Source organism: Anabrus simplex, chromosome 1, assembly GCF_040414725.1.
Source record: "Anabrus simplex isolate iqAnaSimp1 chromosome 1, ASM4041472v1, whole genome shotgun sequence".
NCBI classification, from domain to species: Eukaryota; Metazoa; Arthropoda; class Insecta; order Orthoptera; family Tettigoniidae; genus Anabrus; species Anabrus simplex.
The window spans coordinates 797,652,795-797,671,939 of NC_090265.1; the positions used below are offsets into that span (position 1 = coordinate 797,652,795).

Consider the following 19,145-nt stretch of genomic DNA (forward strand, 5'->3'; position numbering starts at 1 on the left):
TCAGGACACCATCCGCACTCTTATTGACTCTGTACCTCGACGTGTTTCTGCGTGCATCGCCGCTCGCGGTGGTCCTACATCCTACTGAGTCGATGCCGTGCACATTGTGTAACCTGCATATCGGTTTGAAATAAACATCAATTATTCATCTGTGCCGTCTCTGTTTTTTCCCCAACTTTCATCCCTTTCGAACCACTCCTCCTTGGTGTTGCATTGTCACTGTCAGTCAGTGTATAATGTAGTAATATTCCTGCGTTCCTGTTCATAGCTTACCTGGAGCATTTACTACAGGGTGTAAAATGGCAGAGAGGGATTAATTTTTTTTTCTAGTGGCTTTACGTCGCACCGACACAGGCGGGTCTTATGGCGACGATGGGACAGAAAAGGGCTAGGAGTGGGAAGGAAACGGCCATGGCCTTAATTAAGGTACAGCCCCAACATTTGATGATGATGATGATGATGATGTTGATGTTGATGATGATGCTTGTGGTTTAAAGAGGCGTAACATCGAGGTCACCGGCCTCTAACGGTACGAAATGAGACGAAATGTTATGACCATTTAAAATCTAGAATCCTCTACTGACCAGATTCTAAAATATGAGGGCGAAAAACGAATGGATTGATATGAAGTTAAAACAATCAGTGGATCCGACCTGCAATGCCCCACATTCCCAGAAACTAGCATTAAATAATAGTATTACTGACCAAGGGATTGCGTCTAAAGCATAATACTGAATCAATGATGCTTGTATGTTAAAAATTAAATAATTGAAAAGGAGGTTCAACCTATTCAATACTTAAAAGAAAGAAATGCAGTATCACATTCCTATTTAAATGGGACCGGTTTCGACCTTAGTCCAGGTCATCATCAGCCGTAAAAACATGTACAATGTTTATGTATATTGGAGGTCAGTTTCACACTCTGATAGGCACAAAGACTGTCACCACATTCTGTCATGCACAAAGTCACAACACTATCAACTAATATACGAAGATAGTGTTGTGACTTTGTGCATGACAGAATGTGGTGACGTGTCTTTGTGCCTATCAGAGTGTGAAACTGACCTCCAATATTCATAAACATTGTACATGTTTTTACGGCTGATGATGACCTGGACTAAGGTCGAAACCAGTCCCATTTAAATAGGAATGTGATACTGCATTTCTTTCTTTTAAGTATTGAATAGGTTGAACCTCCTTTTCAATTATTTAATTTTTAACATCAATAATTTCAATACAGAACAATGAAATTTTTATCTTTAAATCAATGATGCTTGTAGTCGAAACGGGTCCAAAATCCAGGTCATCGGCCCCTCAAAATGGTACTTATCGCTAGGAAATAGAACTAAGCTATTTGTCATGTTGTGGTACTAATCAAAAGTAGCGAAAACACCACGGGCCTTAAGTGGAATCTGAATCATAGCCCATTATATCCATTTCAAAAATTTCACATTCAATGACTCTGCTGATTGGTTTTCACCATGACAGCTAATGTAAATGAGCTGAATAAATAAGAAATACAGACGTCCGTGATCAGTGGAATAAAAAGAATAGGCTACAACACAGCTCTATACAAAAAAAATTCCAACCCATTTTCTAGCCAAGTTTGATCGATGCAGACACAACTCATCAAAGACTTCTATTATATGAGGTAACTATGTATGATGACCTACCTTTTAAATTTTCTTCTGAAGTGTTAGATGTCTTTAAATCTTTTTGAAGTTTATTTATTTCTTCATTGTACTCATCTTTCATGACCTTTATTTGATCCTTCAATCGCCTGCAGTTTTCTGTTTCCTGTAAATGAATGATTTTTTGTAAATATAAAATAATTGTCACAGACATATATCATGAAAGAAAAGGAATGCTTAATAATTATTTTTAACAAGAGGTAGTGGCTTCATTCTAGAGACTTGGAACACCAAGCTCACCAAAATAAGAGACTAAACCAGGCTCGAACTCGCACCTTGGGTTCAGAAAGTCGGTGCTCTACAGTATGCATCACCCAGCCCAACAACAGAGGAAATGGTTAGTATTGTCCGTACCTGTTTACTTCAATTGCCAGACCATTTCTCTCAAAGCTAGTTCACCAGACAGAGATGCCTGTAACATCGCACTGCTAAATTACTCACTCTTCATCCTTATATAAAGGTACTTATAAAAAGTATGATTTACATCCAAGCCAGCCTCAGAGAAAAAGAAAAACCTATTGCAACTGGTTTCTTCAATCCTTATATGATGGCATTTTAAACTCACAATTACAGTTTTAGTGATTAAGTATAATTCCACTTATATAGAAGCGTTATAAACAAAAATATAAGAATATTTCATGAATTTCCGTCAAATGAGCCTAAGGCTGGTATTCCAGTGGTTAATGCAGCTCTAATTATATCAGCCCTGTTTGTGCTTTGGTTGGTTTTTTCCTGAATTTGTTTGGTCTACCTGAAAGAGTAGTAGTAGTAGTAGTAGCAGTAGTAGTAGTAGTAGCAGCAGCAGCAGCAGCAGCAGTAGTAGTAGTAGTAGTAGTCCATGATCCAGCTGCATAGGTTAATATGGGTTCATAACAGGTTGAATATAATACATTTCTTCAGGACATCTTGGTTCCACAAAATACCCCTTACACTGTGGTAAAAGCTATTTGCTTGTATTCTTTTTCCAATTTCCTTGGTAATCTTTCCATCTTCTGTGCTCACACTTCCCAAGTACTTGAAACTTTTAACCACTTCCAGAATTTTATCATTCAGTTTTATCTTTCCTCTTCCTTCCTTTCTTCCTTCCTTCCCTCCTTCCTTCCTTCCTTCCCCTTGTCATAGAGTTTCCCCAGGATCTACCTACTTTTTCCTTCCTTTTCCAAGATTTTTTAATTTAAGTTTCCCAACTGACTGACCTAGCCTTTCTTTCCATGTCAATATATTGAGATATCAGTATCCTAATAAAAAGAATTCAACCCCATTTTCAGTCATTTTCACCCCCCACCCAAGTGTTTTTCCCAAAAACAAAAAATTACATGTTTATTTTTAATAGAGATTAAAAATACCATTTTTCACTTCTGTAACATGTTAAGTTTTTGAGATATACTGTAGACATGGTCATTTTTAAATTCCCCCCCCCCCCACCCCCCTTTTTTAAATTTGCCTTAAGTGGAGTTTCCGAAAACAAATCACCAATGTTTCTTTACTTTTACAGGAGATTCCAAATACCAATTTTTACGTCTGTAACATTTTACTTTTCTGAGATGTACTGGAGATATAGTCTTTCTAAAAATTCAGCCCATTTGTCACTCCTGTTTAACAAAAAAAAAAAAAATGCTTTATTTTTAAAGGAGATTCTAAATCCCAATTTTTACATCGGTAAACTTTTAAAGTTTTCAGATATAGATACACTCATTTTAAAAATTCACCCCCCTTTTCACCCCCTCAGCGATGGAACATCGCGAGCACCTACATTGCAATGTAAATGTATCCTCAAAATTTCATTTCCTTATGTCCAGTAGTTTTGGCTTGGTGTGCGTGCGTCGGTCGGTCCGTCCGTCCGTCGGTCGATCAGGACATGTTCTTTTATATATATATATATTATTGTCTATGACCTTGCAAATGGTTCGCTTCACTGCTTAATATTCAACAGTTCTGCATGGCACTCTACAGTGGCCGTTATTCAAAACCTGACTTACATTCCAGCGCTCAACCAGTGCAGGCATGATGTCGCCTGTCTCGCTGCCATTCGCTATGGCAGGCAAGAATGATTTGAAACCACCATAAGGTGATAGTGAAAGGAAGGCGTAGACCTGTATAAATTGTGTTATATTTAGTTTATTTGGTAATGTTTTAATTTGAACTTGTGTGTAAATTTGAAATGCAACTTTATGTGTGACTCCGAGTGCCTGCAGTTGACTATAATATTTATCCTTGGGAATATTTTGAACAAAATTGTATAAGCAAGTACTTCGGAATTGTACATCACCAGTCTGGTAAGTGAACATCTGGCTTAATATTAACTCCAACAGACTTTATCCACGTAAACTACGGTGCCTTTTTCTGCAGTGAGTAAAACGCCAACATGTCTACCGTCATCGATGCATTAAATTAATACATTTTTTTGAGATAGACATCTTGTGAACCACAACCTCAATTTACTACTTAACGGAAAGCAATGTTTATTCACAAAATAATGTTCAGAAATTATTTTTGTGTGATCTTCTTTGGAAGACTGGTATTTAAATCCATCACAATTAATAATAATAAAAATTGTGTTCTGTCTAAAACTCATAAAATCTAGTTGAGAGACATGTACTGGTTCCATAAACATTCTTAAGGTTTTCTATCTCACAAAACTTGCTAGGGTTAAAATTAATATCGTACTGAATCTTGGTGATGTGATAACGATGGTATTCCAAACATTAATAATATGGAATTGTTTTGAGCCTACTGGATTAATAATATGGAATTGTTTTGAGCCTACTGGATACATGTATTAGCTGTTAAGGATACTCTCTCACATTTATTTGTTGTAAAGATGAATTTTTTTTTTTTTTTTAGGGTTCACTCAATCTTTCAAGGCCTTAATTATGTTTGAAATGGTGCACCGAGGTAAACTAAAATTTTCTTGTCATGAAAAAAGGTAAATATGGTAATCTGGAAACCCTTTTATGAAAAAAATGGTAAAACTTAATGTATTGGTTATTTCTGAAAGATGTGCAACTTTACTAGTTTCTGTTTTTGTTTTTCTAGATGATTTTATTAATCTGAATTTGGGTTCATTTATTTTTTAAAATTTTAATTTCTAATATTTTAAAACCTTTACCCAATTATTTTCTCCTTTGAATTTTCTTTCTATTAAATATCTTGGGTTGTTTAAACTATACATGGTGTTTACGGTATTTCTCATGAATTGCTCTATCCTATTCCCCTGAATCCAACCTCTGTTGAGGTTCCTTCGACCTTGGTTTGGCCCAGATTCCATCGCTTTCCAGTCCTATGTCTTTAATTATTGAGGCCTGCCCTAAGTGGTTGGCATGTTTTCGCGCTGGGTTGGCCTGTAATCTCTTAGTGGTTGGGCTAGCATTTGAAGATTTGGGCTGCGGTGTTGTGCCGCCAGTTGTTTGATTGTCCTTTTCTTCCATTGTTAGTACGCAACAAATTGAAGGTCTCAATTACAAATCGGAACAGTAGGGGACAAAAACACACCATTGTGTAGATAGAAGATAGCGAGGCACGAAAGCTGTTAGAAATAGGCAAAATTAAAGTAGGGTGGCTATACTGCAGAGTAAGAAGGTGGGTCGTAGTTCCTCGGTGCTTTAGATATTTGTCATATGGGCATCAAGCACAAAACTGCAAAGGAGTGGACAAAAGTATTCTGCTTTAAGTGTGGGGAAGCTGGTCACAAGGCAGTAGGATGCAAAAAGAATCCACGATGCATAATTTGCACAGATATGGATGTTGAAGAGTCAAAACGACATCATGCTCTTGGCTCAGGCAAGCATATTGTGTTTCGTGAAGCACTTGAAAAGGCCAAAAAGCAGTGGTGAATGGTACAGATCCTTCAAGCCAATATACACAAGAGTCTAACTGCCAATGATCTATTGATGCAGATGACCTATGAGATAGGAGCAGACATCTTGATTCTTAGTGAACAATACCAAGACAGAGATCAACCAGGTTTCAAACAATCTAGGGACAGCTGCGATATGGGTACCAGATCTTGGAAAATATTCAGTTATAAATCAAGGATGCGGGGATGGGTTTGTTTGGGTACAAGTTGGTGAGGTAATTTTTGTCAGCTGTTATTTTACCCTGAAAGAGACTATTTCTGACTTCCAGATGAAACTAGATGGGCTTGAAGATATTCTGCAAGGGATGAACAAAAACCTAGTTGTTGCTGGTGACTTTAATGCTCAAGCAGTGGAATGGAACATGCCTCAAACAGATTTTAAAGGGCGACATACAATGGAGATGGCCGCTAGATTGGGATTAATGGTTATCAACATTGGTAATGTGACAACCTTTTGGTGACCAGGATGTCAGGGAACTATATCATATGTAACCTTTGCTTCTGAAGATATTGCATCTAGAATAACTGAATGGCGAGTGATTGAAGAATAGACAGGAAGTGATCATCAGTATATCATTTTTCGTGTACTTCAAGAGATTCCACATCTAAGGATTACCATGCAGAAGCCAGAAAGATGGAACATAGCCACTATGGATAGAGAAAAATTTCATGATGTAATACAGAATGGAATGGACTGTATAATGGATACATGTCATCAATACACAGGAAGCATAATTGCTAATAAATGCGTGGAACACACTATGAGACTCCTCCAGCAAGCATGTGATGCACTGATGACCAGAATCAAACAACGGAGAGGCAAGCATCCAGCATATTGGTGGAATGAAGAAATTGCTGAGCTGAGGAAACAATGCCTGTGACTCAGACGAAGGACGCAAAGAGCACGACACAACGATGAAGCTCTCTCAGTAGAGTATAAGACTATGAAGAAAAGACTGTGAAATACAATTAAAAAGAGTAAAGCCGACAAGTGGTGGGAAATGTCTAAGGAAGTGGGTGAAAATCCATGGGGATTAGGGTATAAAATTGTTATGAAGAAATTCGGCATGCTCCCAAGCCCGATCATGGATCCACGCACCATGGAAGAAATAGCAGACACACTATTCCCTGATCATGCAGAGAGGACTGATGATGAAGCCAAGAAAGAACTAGATAATGTACCACCTTTTACAACTGAAGAATTGATAACAGCAATTAATTCCCTTAGAAACATGAAAGCCCCTGGACCAGATGGTATTCCAGCGGAAGTACTAAAGGAGGAAGCTGAATTATGACCCCAACTGCTGTTGAAAATATATAATCATTGTTTGAAAGCAGGAATTTTTAGTTTTCATTGGAAGACAGCTAGATTGGTTTTGATCAGTAAAGGCAAAACCGGGGGTTTACAGACCTCTATGAATGCTGGACACTGCTGGAAAAGTTTTAGAGAAGCTGCTATAGCCGATAATACTCTCAGCAATTCGATTAGCTGGCGATCTATCTGACCAACAACATGGATTTCGCAGAGGTCACTCAATGCTAGATGCGGTTAAAGAAGTGGTGAAGACAGCAGAACGAGCTCAAATGGGTAATCATCACTCTAGAAACCTCGTGCTTCTTGTGACCCTAGATGTTAAAAATGCTTTCAACTCAGCAAGATGGAGTGATATTTTGGAAGCTCTACAAGAAACTTTCAAGCTACCAGAATATCACATGTACATACTGTGAGACTATTTTAAAGATCGTACATTGTTATACGACACGGATGATGGTCAGAGAAGAAAACGGCTCACAGCTGGTGCAGCGCAAGGCTCAATTCTTGGACCAGACCTTTGGAATACCATGTATGACGGTTTGTTATAGCTGGAGATGCCAGAAGATGTGAAACTTGTGAGTTATGCTGATGATGTAGCCGCCCTGACAGTAACCCATAACCTAGAGCTGCTCAATTTAAACTGAATCAGGTGATGCGATGGGTTAAAGATTGGATGATAAATCACAGGTTAGAACTCGCAGATCACAAAACGGAAATTGTCCTCCTGACGAGGAAAAGGATTAATACTGTTGAACCAATGCAGATCAGGCAGATAGTCATCGAAACAACTAGGAGCACAAAATATCTTGGTGTAACGCTTGATAATAAGCTTACATTTTGGGACCACATTCCACGGGTAACAGATAAGGCAGCAAAAACCATGACTGCACTGAGTAGACTCATGGGAAATATCAAGGGGCCGAAATCTAGTAAAAGGCGGCTTCTCATGTCGACTGCCAAATCGATACTTCTATACGGTACCAATATAAATGGTCTGTTATTGGACATTATAAATTTTCCAGCTAACTCATTCCAGGTTGCCAGCGTTTCGCCCCTGTGTGCTAGGCTGGGCTCATCAGTTGGTACCTAGCACACCTACCAAGACGCTGGCTAGTGCATACCATGAAGGCCACTGTGTAGGCTAATTGTAGCCACCGGCAGTGCCAATGCACTCTGAGAGACTTTGTCTCACTACCAAAAATTGATGCCTGTTTGGGCATCAGATGATATACATGTTGATTCCCATAGGGAATCTGAAATATTTGTTCCAAATGAGTAAATTTATAATACCAATATAAATGGTCCGTTATTGGACATTATAAATTTACTCATTCAGAACAAATATTTCAGATTCCCTATGGGAATCAACATGTATATCATCTGATGGCCAAGCAGGCATCAATTTTTGGTAGTGAGACAAAGTCTCTCATAGTGCATTGGCACTGCCGGTGGCTACAATTAGCCTATGCGGTGGCCTCCAGGGTATGCACTAGCCAGCGTCTTGGTAGGTGTGCTAGGTACCAACTGATGAGCCCAGCCTAGCACACAGGGGCAAAACGCTGGCAACCTGGAATGAGTTAGCTGGAAAATTTATAATGTCCAATAACGGACCATTTATATTGGTATTATAAATTTACTCATTCGGAACAAATATTTCAGATTCCCTATGGGAATCAACATGTACATCAACTTCTATACAGTTCGGAAATTTAGGCTGAATCATTAAGAAATGCGAAGTATCAGACAAGAATTGCAGCTGTACAACAGAGAGCAGCTTTACGAACTGCATGCGCATATTGTACAGTATCAGAACCTGCGATTCTATAGTAGCAGCAGTAGCTCCTACTAACTTGTTGGCTTTCGAAAGACAAGAAATTTGGCTCGCACAAGGAGAGCTAGGAAGGAGACGGGCACAGGCTTTGGCTCTTAGTCACAGAAATCTCTGGGCATATGGGTTGGCCAAAATCATGGTGAAGTGAACTACTATCTCACACAGTTCTTGACAGGTCATGGATATTTTCGAAAATTTCTCCTAATTTTATGTGCTAGTTAAAAATTGAAAAGGTGTAAAACAGTTTTATTATTCTCCTCTCAAACCCATCATTCGAAATTTCCATTCCACTGTTCACATCAAGCGGAACAGAATCGAATGGGATTCTACGCGGGAAACACAAAAGCATGCAATGGATGGTTTGATAAAACTTTAATGCAGTAAGTTGCGCGCCGCGACAGGGTGAAGTGATTAATCGAGGTGGCCTCAACATTAATTAAAAACTGAAAAATGTATTTGTCCACAACACAGCAGCTTCTTATGCATTACCATACTGTTTATTAGGAATACATGTACGACAACCGTAAGGAATGCCACTTATAAAATTGTTCACAGTAAATACTGTACATTCCAAGCCACGTCAGTTATCATATTGACATACCGTATTGTATATGGACTCCAAGATGATAATATGATTCTGAAATAAGAACAACAATAATTGTGAAATAAACTAACTACTGTATAGGCCGAATGTACCACAAAATTGAATATTCTAAGATGTTTGATTTTTCATTCCCTTGCTTATTACCTTCCAAGTATTCTCTATTTCGTTGTTGTTGCAATAATACTTATGGGTCTTGTTGTAGGGAAAATTACGTTTTGGAACTAAACTGATAAGATTTTCCGTGTCCATTATTAGTTAGGTGAATAAACTATTACGAAACAAAGAAACTTCCCGACTCTATGCAGGAAACAGCCGACTTGCCAGCTGATACATAATATGCCGCCAAACAGCCGGCCGAAAGATCCCGATCATCTACAAAGTTGAACGAATGATAACCAGCTGGGTGTTGGTGGGAGGGGCCTGACACATGCACAAAGAGGCATTGCAATACCACGTGTTGGCATAAAATTGAAAGTTATTTTTATTTTTACCTTTATACGAGCTAAACATTGTATTATCATGTCACTCGTAATTATTACATCACATTATTAGAACGTAGCACAAGGATGAGGAGACATGAAATAAAATTCTCGCGGGGAAAGAAACTGTTTACGTGTAGATGTGCTAGTGTTGCTACTGCGCCTTTATCACTCGCACGTAATACCCCAATACTTTCCCATGCACTCATTTCTGTAACTTCGAACCTGCGTTTCTTTTCTTCATTGCCTATACCATGAAGAGGATTAAAGCAGGAAAATAAATTCAATACCGGCTTGTCCATGCGTTACTTGCGAAACAGCTAGAAACTACGCCCGTTGACATGACAACCAGTAGGAAAGCAGGGGCGATATAGGCCTATGAATAGGTTCTAAGAATCTCTAAGAATAAGCTGCCGGATTTCCCATTAGCTGCCATTAACTTGAGAGTGAGGAAGATAGAAAGCACATGCTAACGAACTGTAGTACACGTCTGGTCTTTGCATCTTGTAAGCCTAAGCTACGGATTGCCAAGCGTAGTGTAGCATTGTAATTGGTGTGAATAGGAGTCAGTGAAGTTAGTTGTAATATCAATGTACGAACGTTTTAAGTGAAAATGAGTGGAACTCAGAGGAAAGTGATCAAGCGAAAGGCACTAACAATTAAAGACAAAGTGGAGATTATAAGGAAAGTGGAGTCATCTACACTTTCCCGTGTTGCTTTGGCGAAGGAGCTGGAGATGCCGCCGTCTACTTTGAATGGAATTATAGCAAAGAAAGAAGAAATCTTGGCTTTTGCAGGGAATACTTCAGCAAACTGCAAGAAAGTTAAATTTGGAAAGTACAACGAAATAGAACAAGCTCTGCTAATATGGTTCAAACAGCAGCGAAGTTTAAACATACCTTTGAGTGGGACTACTGTAAAGGAGAAAGCCGAAGAAATTGCGTGCAAATTAAAGGTACCTTTTACCACGTCCAATGGGTGGCTGGGGACCGCTTTAAAAATTGAGCCAGTATCGTTTACAAAACAATTTGTGGCAAAGCAGACAGTGTAAGTGCGGAGGAAAGGGGAGTGTGGAAGGAAACATTTCTGCCTGCTAAAATAAGCAGTTACAAACCTTGCAACGTTTCTAATCTTGATGAATTCACACTTTTTTACCAGCTTATCCTGGATAAATCTCTCGTTTTGAAAGGAGAATCTTGCCACGGGGGGAAAATTAAGTAAACTGTGAGTTACGGTATTGGTTGGTGCTAATATGGAAGGAACTGAAAAACTACCTCTACTGATGATAGGAAAGTCTAGGAAGCTATGTTGTTTCAAAAATGTCAGGACTTTATCGTGCAAGTACACCAGCAACAAGTCAGCTTGGATAACAAGTTCCCTGTTGGAAGAGTATATACAGGTATTAGATGCCAAAATGGGGAGCCAGAACAGGAAGATTGTGGTGTTTATGCACCACTGCCCTGCTCATCCCAAGGAGTGGCCCCATTTAAGGAACATCAAGGCAGAATTTTTTCCACTGAATACTACATCGGTACTACAGCCAATGGACCAAGGAATCACTAAGGTATTGAAGCAGAGGTACTGAAAATCAGTTGTATGCCGCAAGCTACTACGCATGGAAGCAGGCAAACCATCTCTTTTGGACACAATGCATTTCATTGCCTCATCATGGGATTCAGTGGAGCCTGTAATAATAGCAAATTGCTTCAAGAAGCAGGCTTCGGTGGTGGTACTAACAGCATTGTTATGGAAGTTGGTATGAAGAGCCAGGGTGCTGGAAAACTATACAGGAGAAGATGGAGATTACCAGTAGTTTCGACAACTTCACTGCCATTGATGATATGGTAATCACTTGCGAGGAGCAGACCATCTATGAGATCTCCAAGGAAATTCAGGCAGGAGATGAGGAGATTGAAGAAGAAGAAGAAGAAGAAGAAGAAGAAGAAGAAGAAGAAGAAGAAGAAGAAGAAGAAGAAGAAGAAGAGATTGAGGAAGAGAATCCTTCAAGACCATCTTGCAGTGAGGCAAGCATCTGCCTTGAAAAACTGAAGCGGTTTTTGGAAGGTTCAGTCAGTGTGCCTCGGTACACATGGAAGGCAGTGTGGGAAATGGAGAGGTTTATACTTCAAGAAAGCAGTAAAAACCTAAAACAGTCAACCCTGGACAATTTCTTTTCCAAGTAGGAGCCTAAACTTTTGTGTTTGGAAATGTATTTAATGTCTAATGCAGTATGGAATTTAGATAATGTACGGTTACCATCTACCGTTTTAATGTTCTTAGTATTTCTTCTTATCTCTTGTGCAAGGTTTTATATAATATGTTCAATTATTTTACTTTATCACTAAAAATACGGAGCCTTCGTGGCTCAGACGGCAGCACATCGGCCTCTCACCACCGGATATCGTGGTTCAAATCCCGGTCACTCCAAGTGAGATTTGTGCTGGACAAAGCAGAGGATGGACAGGTTTTTCTCCGGGTACTCCAGTTTTCCCTGTCATCTTTCATTCCAGCAACATTCTCTATTATCATATCATAGCATTTATCACTCATTAATAAATCACCTTGGGAGTGGCGACCCCATTGTAATAACAGCCTATATATGCTTCAATCATTACATCCCTGACCCGGTCAATGACTGGAAAACAGGTTGTAGGTTTTCATTTCATTTTATCATTAAAAATACATGTCATGACAATCTAATATTTATATTGTGGCTTTCTTTTAGCAGCTCTTATATACCAGCCTATTTTGGTATTGTTCACAAACAAGGAAATCTGTTGGCTGTGTGTTTCACATGTATTTCAAAGTACAGAATAAGTTTTTGGGCATTACCCCTTTTAAGAAGTTTCTTGCTTAAAAATATATATATATATTTTTGAAAAACTTCTTAACAGAATTTCACTGTACATGAAAAGAATCTGTGGATTATCGCTTGGATTCTACAAAATTGTAACAGTATTTTCCTCAATTAAATGTGGAAGAATGAGTATACGATGGCTTTCAACACAACAAAGCTAGACTTCCATAAGACTTCAATTTATATCATATGATTGCTATGAGTTTAGCGACAGTTGTTTGATCAGGTTACATGTAAATTTCAACAGATAGCTCCAAGCACCAAACAAGTACATCTATTTCCACAAGATAAAGGCAATAATTTTGTACATGGCGCAAAGAAAGGGAATACAAGACTCCCACCTGATGTGCCAGACCAAAATCTCTTTCCACTGAATGGCATGCTTTTTTTTTAATGGTTAATAATGTAAAGAAAGGGGGGAAATCTATTTTATGAGTCTCTTAGAATTGAAATAATCAAATCATAGACACAAATGAAGATGATGAAACATACAGTGGAACTTACCTCCACTTTCTCCTTCTGTAACTGAGTCAGTTGGCACTGGAGCAAGTCCAACTGCGACTTCAAATTCACATTCTTTTCTTCTGATAACCTCAGAGTTTCATTTGGAACTAAAGAACAAATCAATGGCAGAACAAATGAATATCACGTCTAAATAACAGAGTTCTATAAAACAACATATGAATATGTAATACAGATATCATTTCTACAATTGATGCACAACTGGTGAAGTTAATAAGTTGCAGGGACAAATTATCACTTCTGATAATGAAATGCGAAGGAAAAACTCTTTTTAAAACTATATCATCACGTGAAGCAATCCTAACTTTACGTCTGATCTTAAGAGGATCGAATCAAGAAGGACAAGCCCACGTACATGGCATTCGTAGATCTAGAAAAGACATTCGATAATGTTGATTGGACCAAGCTATTTAAGATTCTGAAGGTGATTGGGATCAAATACCAAGAACGAAGAATTATCTACAATGTATAAAAATCAGTCTGCAAAGATAAGAATCGAAGGCTTTGAAAAAAGCAGCAATCCAGAAATGAGTGAGGCAAGGCTGCAGTTTGTCCCCCCTCCTTTTCAATGTTTACATAGAACAGACAGTAAAGGATATCAAAGAGGAATTTGGAAAGGGAATCACAATCCAAGGAGAGGAAATCAAAACGTTGAGATTTGCAATTGAACGACGGCAGGTGATGCAGGAAATATTAGATTAGAAAATGAAGTCTTAAAGGAAGCAGATGAATATTGTTACTTGGGTAGCAAAATAACTAACAATGGCAGAATTAAGGAGGACATAAAATGCAGACTAGCACAAGCAAGGAAGAGCTTTCTTAAGAAAAGAAATTTGCTCACTTCAAACACTGATATAAGAATTAGAAAGATGTTTTTGTATGGAAGTGAAACATGGACGCTAACTAGCTCAGAAAGAAAGAGAATAGAAGCTATTGAAATGTGGTGTTACAGAAGAATGCTGAAGGTTACATGGATAGATCGAATCATGAACGAAGAGATACTGAATCGAATTGGTGAGAGGAGATTGATTTGGCTAAATTTGATAAGAAGAGACAGAATGATAGGACACATCTTACGACACCCAGGACTTGTTCAGTTGGTTTTAATAATAATAATAATAATAATAATAATAATAATAATAATAATAATAATAATAATAATAATAATGTTATTTGCTTTACGTCCCACTAACTACTTTTTAAGGTCTTCGGAGACGCCGAGGTGCCGGAATTTAGTCCCGCAGGAGTTCTTTAACGTGCCAGTAAATCTACCGACACGGGGCTGTCGTATTTGAGCCCCTTCAAATACCACCGGACTGAGCCAGGATCGAACCTGCCAAGTTGGGGTTAGAAGGTCAGCGCCTTAACCGCCTGAGCCACTCAGCCCGGCTCAGTTGGTTTTTGAAGGAAGTGTAGGTGGTAAGAACGGTAGGGGTAGACCAAGGTATGAATATAACAAGCAGATTAGAGCAGATTTAGGATGCAATAGTTAAGTAGAAATGAAAAGGGTAGCCCAGGATAGGTTGACATGGAGAGCTGCATCAAACCAGTCTATGGACTGATGACTCAAACAATATCATCATCAATACTGCATGCACATGTAATATTAAAGCTGTACTTTTAAATTAATGAAAACTGTAATGTCAGGAACTGGGTGATCCAGGTAGCACTTAAACTATGTACAGCATTTACTCCCATTAGTGGTGCTAGGAAAAATCATTCATCTCAATGTTATGCTACAGCAGTTAACTCCATATTTTAAGAAGAATGAATTTACCTCTAAGGGATGTAAATCTGCCTTAGTCTTCTACCCAGGTGACTACCAACCAACATGCCTTAGATTTGAATCCTGGCAACTTCAGGTGGGATAGCATATAAAATTATTATAAAAGTAATGTGAATTTGACCGAGAGATCAAGAAGGCTAAATATTATCACTAATAATTCCATCAATCAATCAATACACATTTAGGGCTGTCTCCGAGGTGGCAGGTTCTCTGTCAATTGCTTATTTAGTCTCTTCTTAAACGGCCGGGGGGGGGGGGGAGGGGGCAGGCGATAACCTAAATGTTAGGCCCCTTTAAGGAATAAGCATCATCTGTCTAAAACGACATCAGAAAAATGGAAATTTATCAAATATATCCCTTGATAAATTACTCTAATCCCTAATTCCTCTTTTCATAAATGAATATTTGCCCCAGTTTTTCCTCTTGAATTTCAGCTTTACCTCATAATATAATCCTTCCTACCTTTAAAAGCTCTACTCAAGCTTATCCATCTACTAATGTCACTTCACGCCATCCTTCCACTGACAGCTCAGAATATCCTGCTTAGTCAAGCAGATCATCTCCTTACTCCCAAGTCTTCCCAGCCCAAAGTTTGCAGAATTTTTGTAACATTACTCTTTTGTTTGAAATCAGCAAGAACAAACCGAGCTGCTTTTCTTTGGATCTTTTCCTTTTCTCAAACTAAGCAACTGGGGTCTTACCAGAGACATATATGCCTTCTCCTTTACATGCTTACTACAAGCCCTAAATACTCTCATAACCATATGAAGAGATACGTAACCTCAATTTCCAACTTCACTTATGTGATTTCTCCAATGAAAATATTTCCTTATATTCACATGTAAGTACTTACAGTGATCTCCATGAGGTAAATTCACTCTATCAACACAAAACCAAGAGGACTTTTCCTCTTTTCATCACATTCACCACTATATTGTCGCCTGCTGTCTATCTCACAACACTGTGGAGGTCCATTTGCAGTCACTCACAATCCTGTAACTTATTTACTACTCTATACAATATAATATCATCTGCAAAAAGCCTTATCTGTGATTCCAGTTCTTTACTCATTATCATGTATGTATACATATCTATCTTATAAATCTCAAATGCTTTTCTAGCTTTCCCAACTTACTGTATATATAAAAAAATATAAAGGCCCAACAATACTGCCTTGGGGAACCCCAATCTTAATTATTGCAGGATCCAATAATGCTTCACCTAATCTAATGTTCTCAGTTCATTTTCTAGAAATTTAGCCACCCATTCAGTCATTCTTTTGTCTGGTCCAATAGGTCTCATTTTTGTCAATAATCTCCTATGATCTAACCCAGGGCCTCTCAAACGCCCAAAATCTCACACGTGCAAATCGAGGCGCAAGAGCTCCGTGCACTGTGCATCAGTTCCACTCGGCTCAGACCAACACTTCGTCTCTGGGCTACTCGGCTAAGCTTGGCTCAACTCGGCTCGGATTTTGAGCGCTTCAGAGCAAGTGAGGAAGAGGGAGACAGGGGGAGCGAGCGAGACGGGCGTGGGAAAAGAGAGAGACAGTGCTATTGCTCCAAATCGAGGAGAAGGGGTCTGCACTCTGGGCAACCAAGTGAAGTCGTCTTTTGCACCGTGTACAGTGCATGCACCAAGCGCATGCATTCTGAGAGGCCCTAACCTATCAAAAGCCATGAAAAGGTCAATAGCAATACAGACCATTTGATCTACTAAATGTAGAATATCTACTTATCTTGCTGGAATCCCATAAGTTGAGCCTCACTGAAATAACGTTTCCAAAACCCAAACTACCTTCTATCAAGCCAGTTAGTGATTTTGGAAACTTGTCTAATATAATCAAAAATAATGTTTTCCCAGAGTTTACATGCATCTCATGTTAAGCTGACTGGCCTGCAATTATCCACTTTAAGTTTATCACTATTTCTTTTGTACACTGGAGCTACTACAGCAACTCTCCATTCATTTGGTGTAGCTCATTCATGCATACAGTACTCAAATATTTTAGATATGGCACTATATCCCAACCAATCGCCTTTAGTATATCCCTAGAATCTTGAAAATCCCAAATGCTTTTCTGGTACCGTGTTTTCTCACATAATTAACGCATCCCAATATTTTTGGGTCCAAAGTCGAGAAAAAGAAATTCTCACGTATTTGACGCAACCACTTCTTCGAACATCCATCACTCAGCTCCAGATGCATTTTGAAATAAAGATGTCAACTACTCAGGTAGCAAACTACCTATTGCGAAACGATGCATTCCAAATACCAGGCAATGTCCTGTTATCAGCCGGTAGGAAATACCAGATTCTCTTTGGGAAATACCACTGCACTAGTTCAGTGAGAGAATCAGCGCAGAAGTAACTAGCGACACTCTATTCCAGTCTGGTGCAAACGTATTTTACGAGTGTTATGGGTACGGGACATGCATTTTTTTGTGATCTCAAAATTGTTTGTTAGTCCACAGTGAGCAAATATTCGAGTAATAGTGTATCATATAAACTTGCGGTGATCAGTTACGCTGAAACATACGGAAATAGAGCAGTGGTCAGCAAGTATTTAGTGTCCGAATGCAACATGCGCTACCGCAGTTACCGCAGTAACAAAATGCTCTTCAAGTGACCAACAAGTCTCGCAAAGCATTTTGTGGACAAAAAAGTGGCAAGTTTCTGAAAGTAGGGGAGGATCTGCTTAAATGTATAATTTTGTTACGCAACATTGGATATGCCATTTACCATGTAATGCTGTATTTTAAAGGATTTGAAGGTTAACTGAGGCTTCATTAATTTTATGAAGAGAAATGGACTTTCTCGTCGACGAAGAACAACATTATGCCAAAAAATGCTGTATGATTTCAATCAAAAAGTCATTTATTTTCATCGCTTTGTAATTGAGAAGCGTAAAGTGAAGGAATATTTGCTCTCCTAAATAGGAACCACAGGTCAGTCAGCCAATCAGTTTCCGTATGCTACAAAGTCGAACAATCAATAAGAAAGGAACATCAAGTGTTATTGTACACACTACCGGGAGCAAAAAAGAATGATGTACTGCAATGCTTGCTGTAACAGGTGATGGCAGAAAGCTTGCCCCTTATGTTGTTCTAAAATGAAAAAACAATGCCTGAAGTAATATTTCCGTGAGGGATCCATGTTCATATCCAAGAAAAAGAGTGGACGGACACATCACTCGTACAAGATTGGATACAAACGGTTTGGGGAAATGTAGCAGGGGTCCCTCCTTCAATGCCCAGCACTTCTAGTGTTGGACAGTTTTCTTTTTTGCTGGTATGCCATTATTATGAACTTACATGAATTGTACTTTTATTAGTACATGTTTATTTTACTTCAGGCCATACTGTCAGCTCATAACGGGAAGAATATTTTCCAGTGTCGGTACTTCAAACCCACGTGTCCAACTTACCTGATGTACCCTATATGACGTTTCAGAAAGAATCTCACACCGGATTTTTACGCCAAATGATGATTAACCACAAATGAGCTGAACCAATTGCATGTATATTAAAGTTTATGCATCTTTTAAATGTAAATAACTGTAAATAATTTTTTAAATATCTGAATTCCTCAAATAATTTACGCATCCGAAGTTTTCACCTGTATTTTTCGTAAAAAGTGTGCATTTATTATGTGAGAAAATATGGTATTTTTGAAAATATATGTATCATCACAAATATATTTCAGTATTTCACCAGTATTAGTAACCTCCTGGACGTTTTCATTATAACTAACAATCTTTACATACTGTTGACTGAATACTTCTGCCTTCTGTAAGTCCTCACATATATACTGCCCTATTTTTGTTCTGGAAAGTGCCACAAATTGTTAGCATCATATATTCAAAGTGTATGTTATGCATGTACTCTCCCACAAAATCCACAGCTCAAACATCCCATTAACCCGACAGCGCAGAGTGCTGTACCAGGAATGGCATGTCCCAAACATTGGTGGAGTGCCATACTTATACGCAACATGCAGCCTCTGTCAGAGGGACTATGAACTAAGTTAAACTTTCTTTTGCATAGGAATAGTGTATCGTTTCCTCTTTCTTTTCATGGATATTTTAAATCTATCAACTGTTTCCTTTCAAAGAGCAACTTGAAAGTCATGAATTTTAGGCTGTAAGCTGTTAAGCTGTAAAGTGTGGCTCTTTGATGAGAGTATTTCTTCTCTTCTGATGACCA

The 19,145-nt window shown here is 38.6% G+C and overlaps 1 protein-coding gene across 3 annotated transcripts in view; it reads right to left on the reverse strand.

Annotated features, from left to right (window-relative positions):
- LOC136857544 (thyroid receptor-interacting protein 11) overlaps positions 1-19,145 on the reverse strand; it is a 533,154-nt gene that overhangs the window by 129,458 nt on the left and 384,551 nt on the right. For all 3 annotated transcript variants that reach the window (XM_067136282.2, XM_067136281.2, XM_067136283.2), the window contains 2 exons: positions 13,138-13,244; positions 1,674-1,797 (listed from right to left, as the gene is read on the reverse strand). In XM_067136282.2, coding sequence (XP_066992383.2) covers positions 1,674-1,797; positions 13,138-13,244 — 231 coding nt within the window. The remainder of the gene's footprint in view (positions 1-1,673; positions 1,798-13,137; positions 13,245-19,145) is intronic.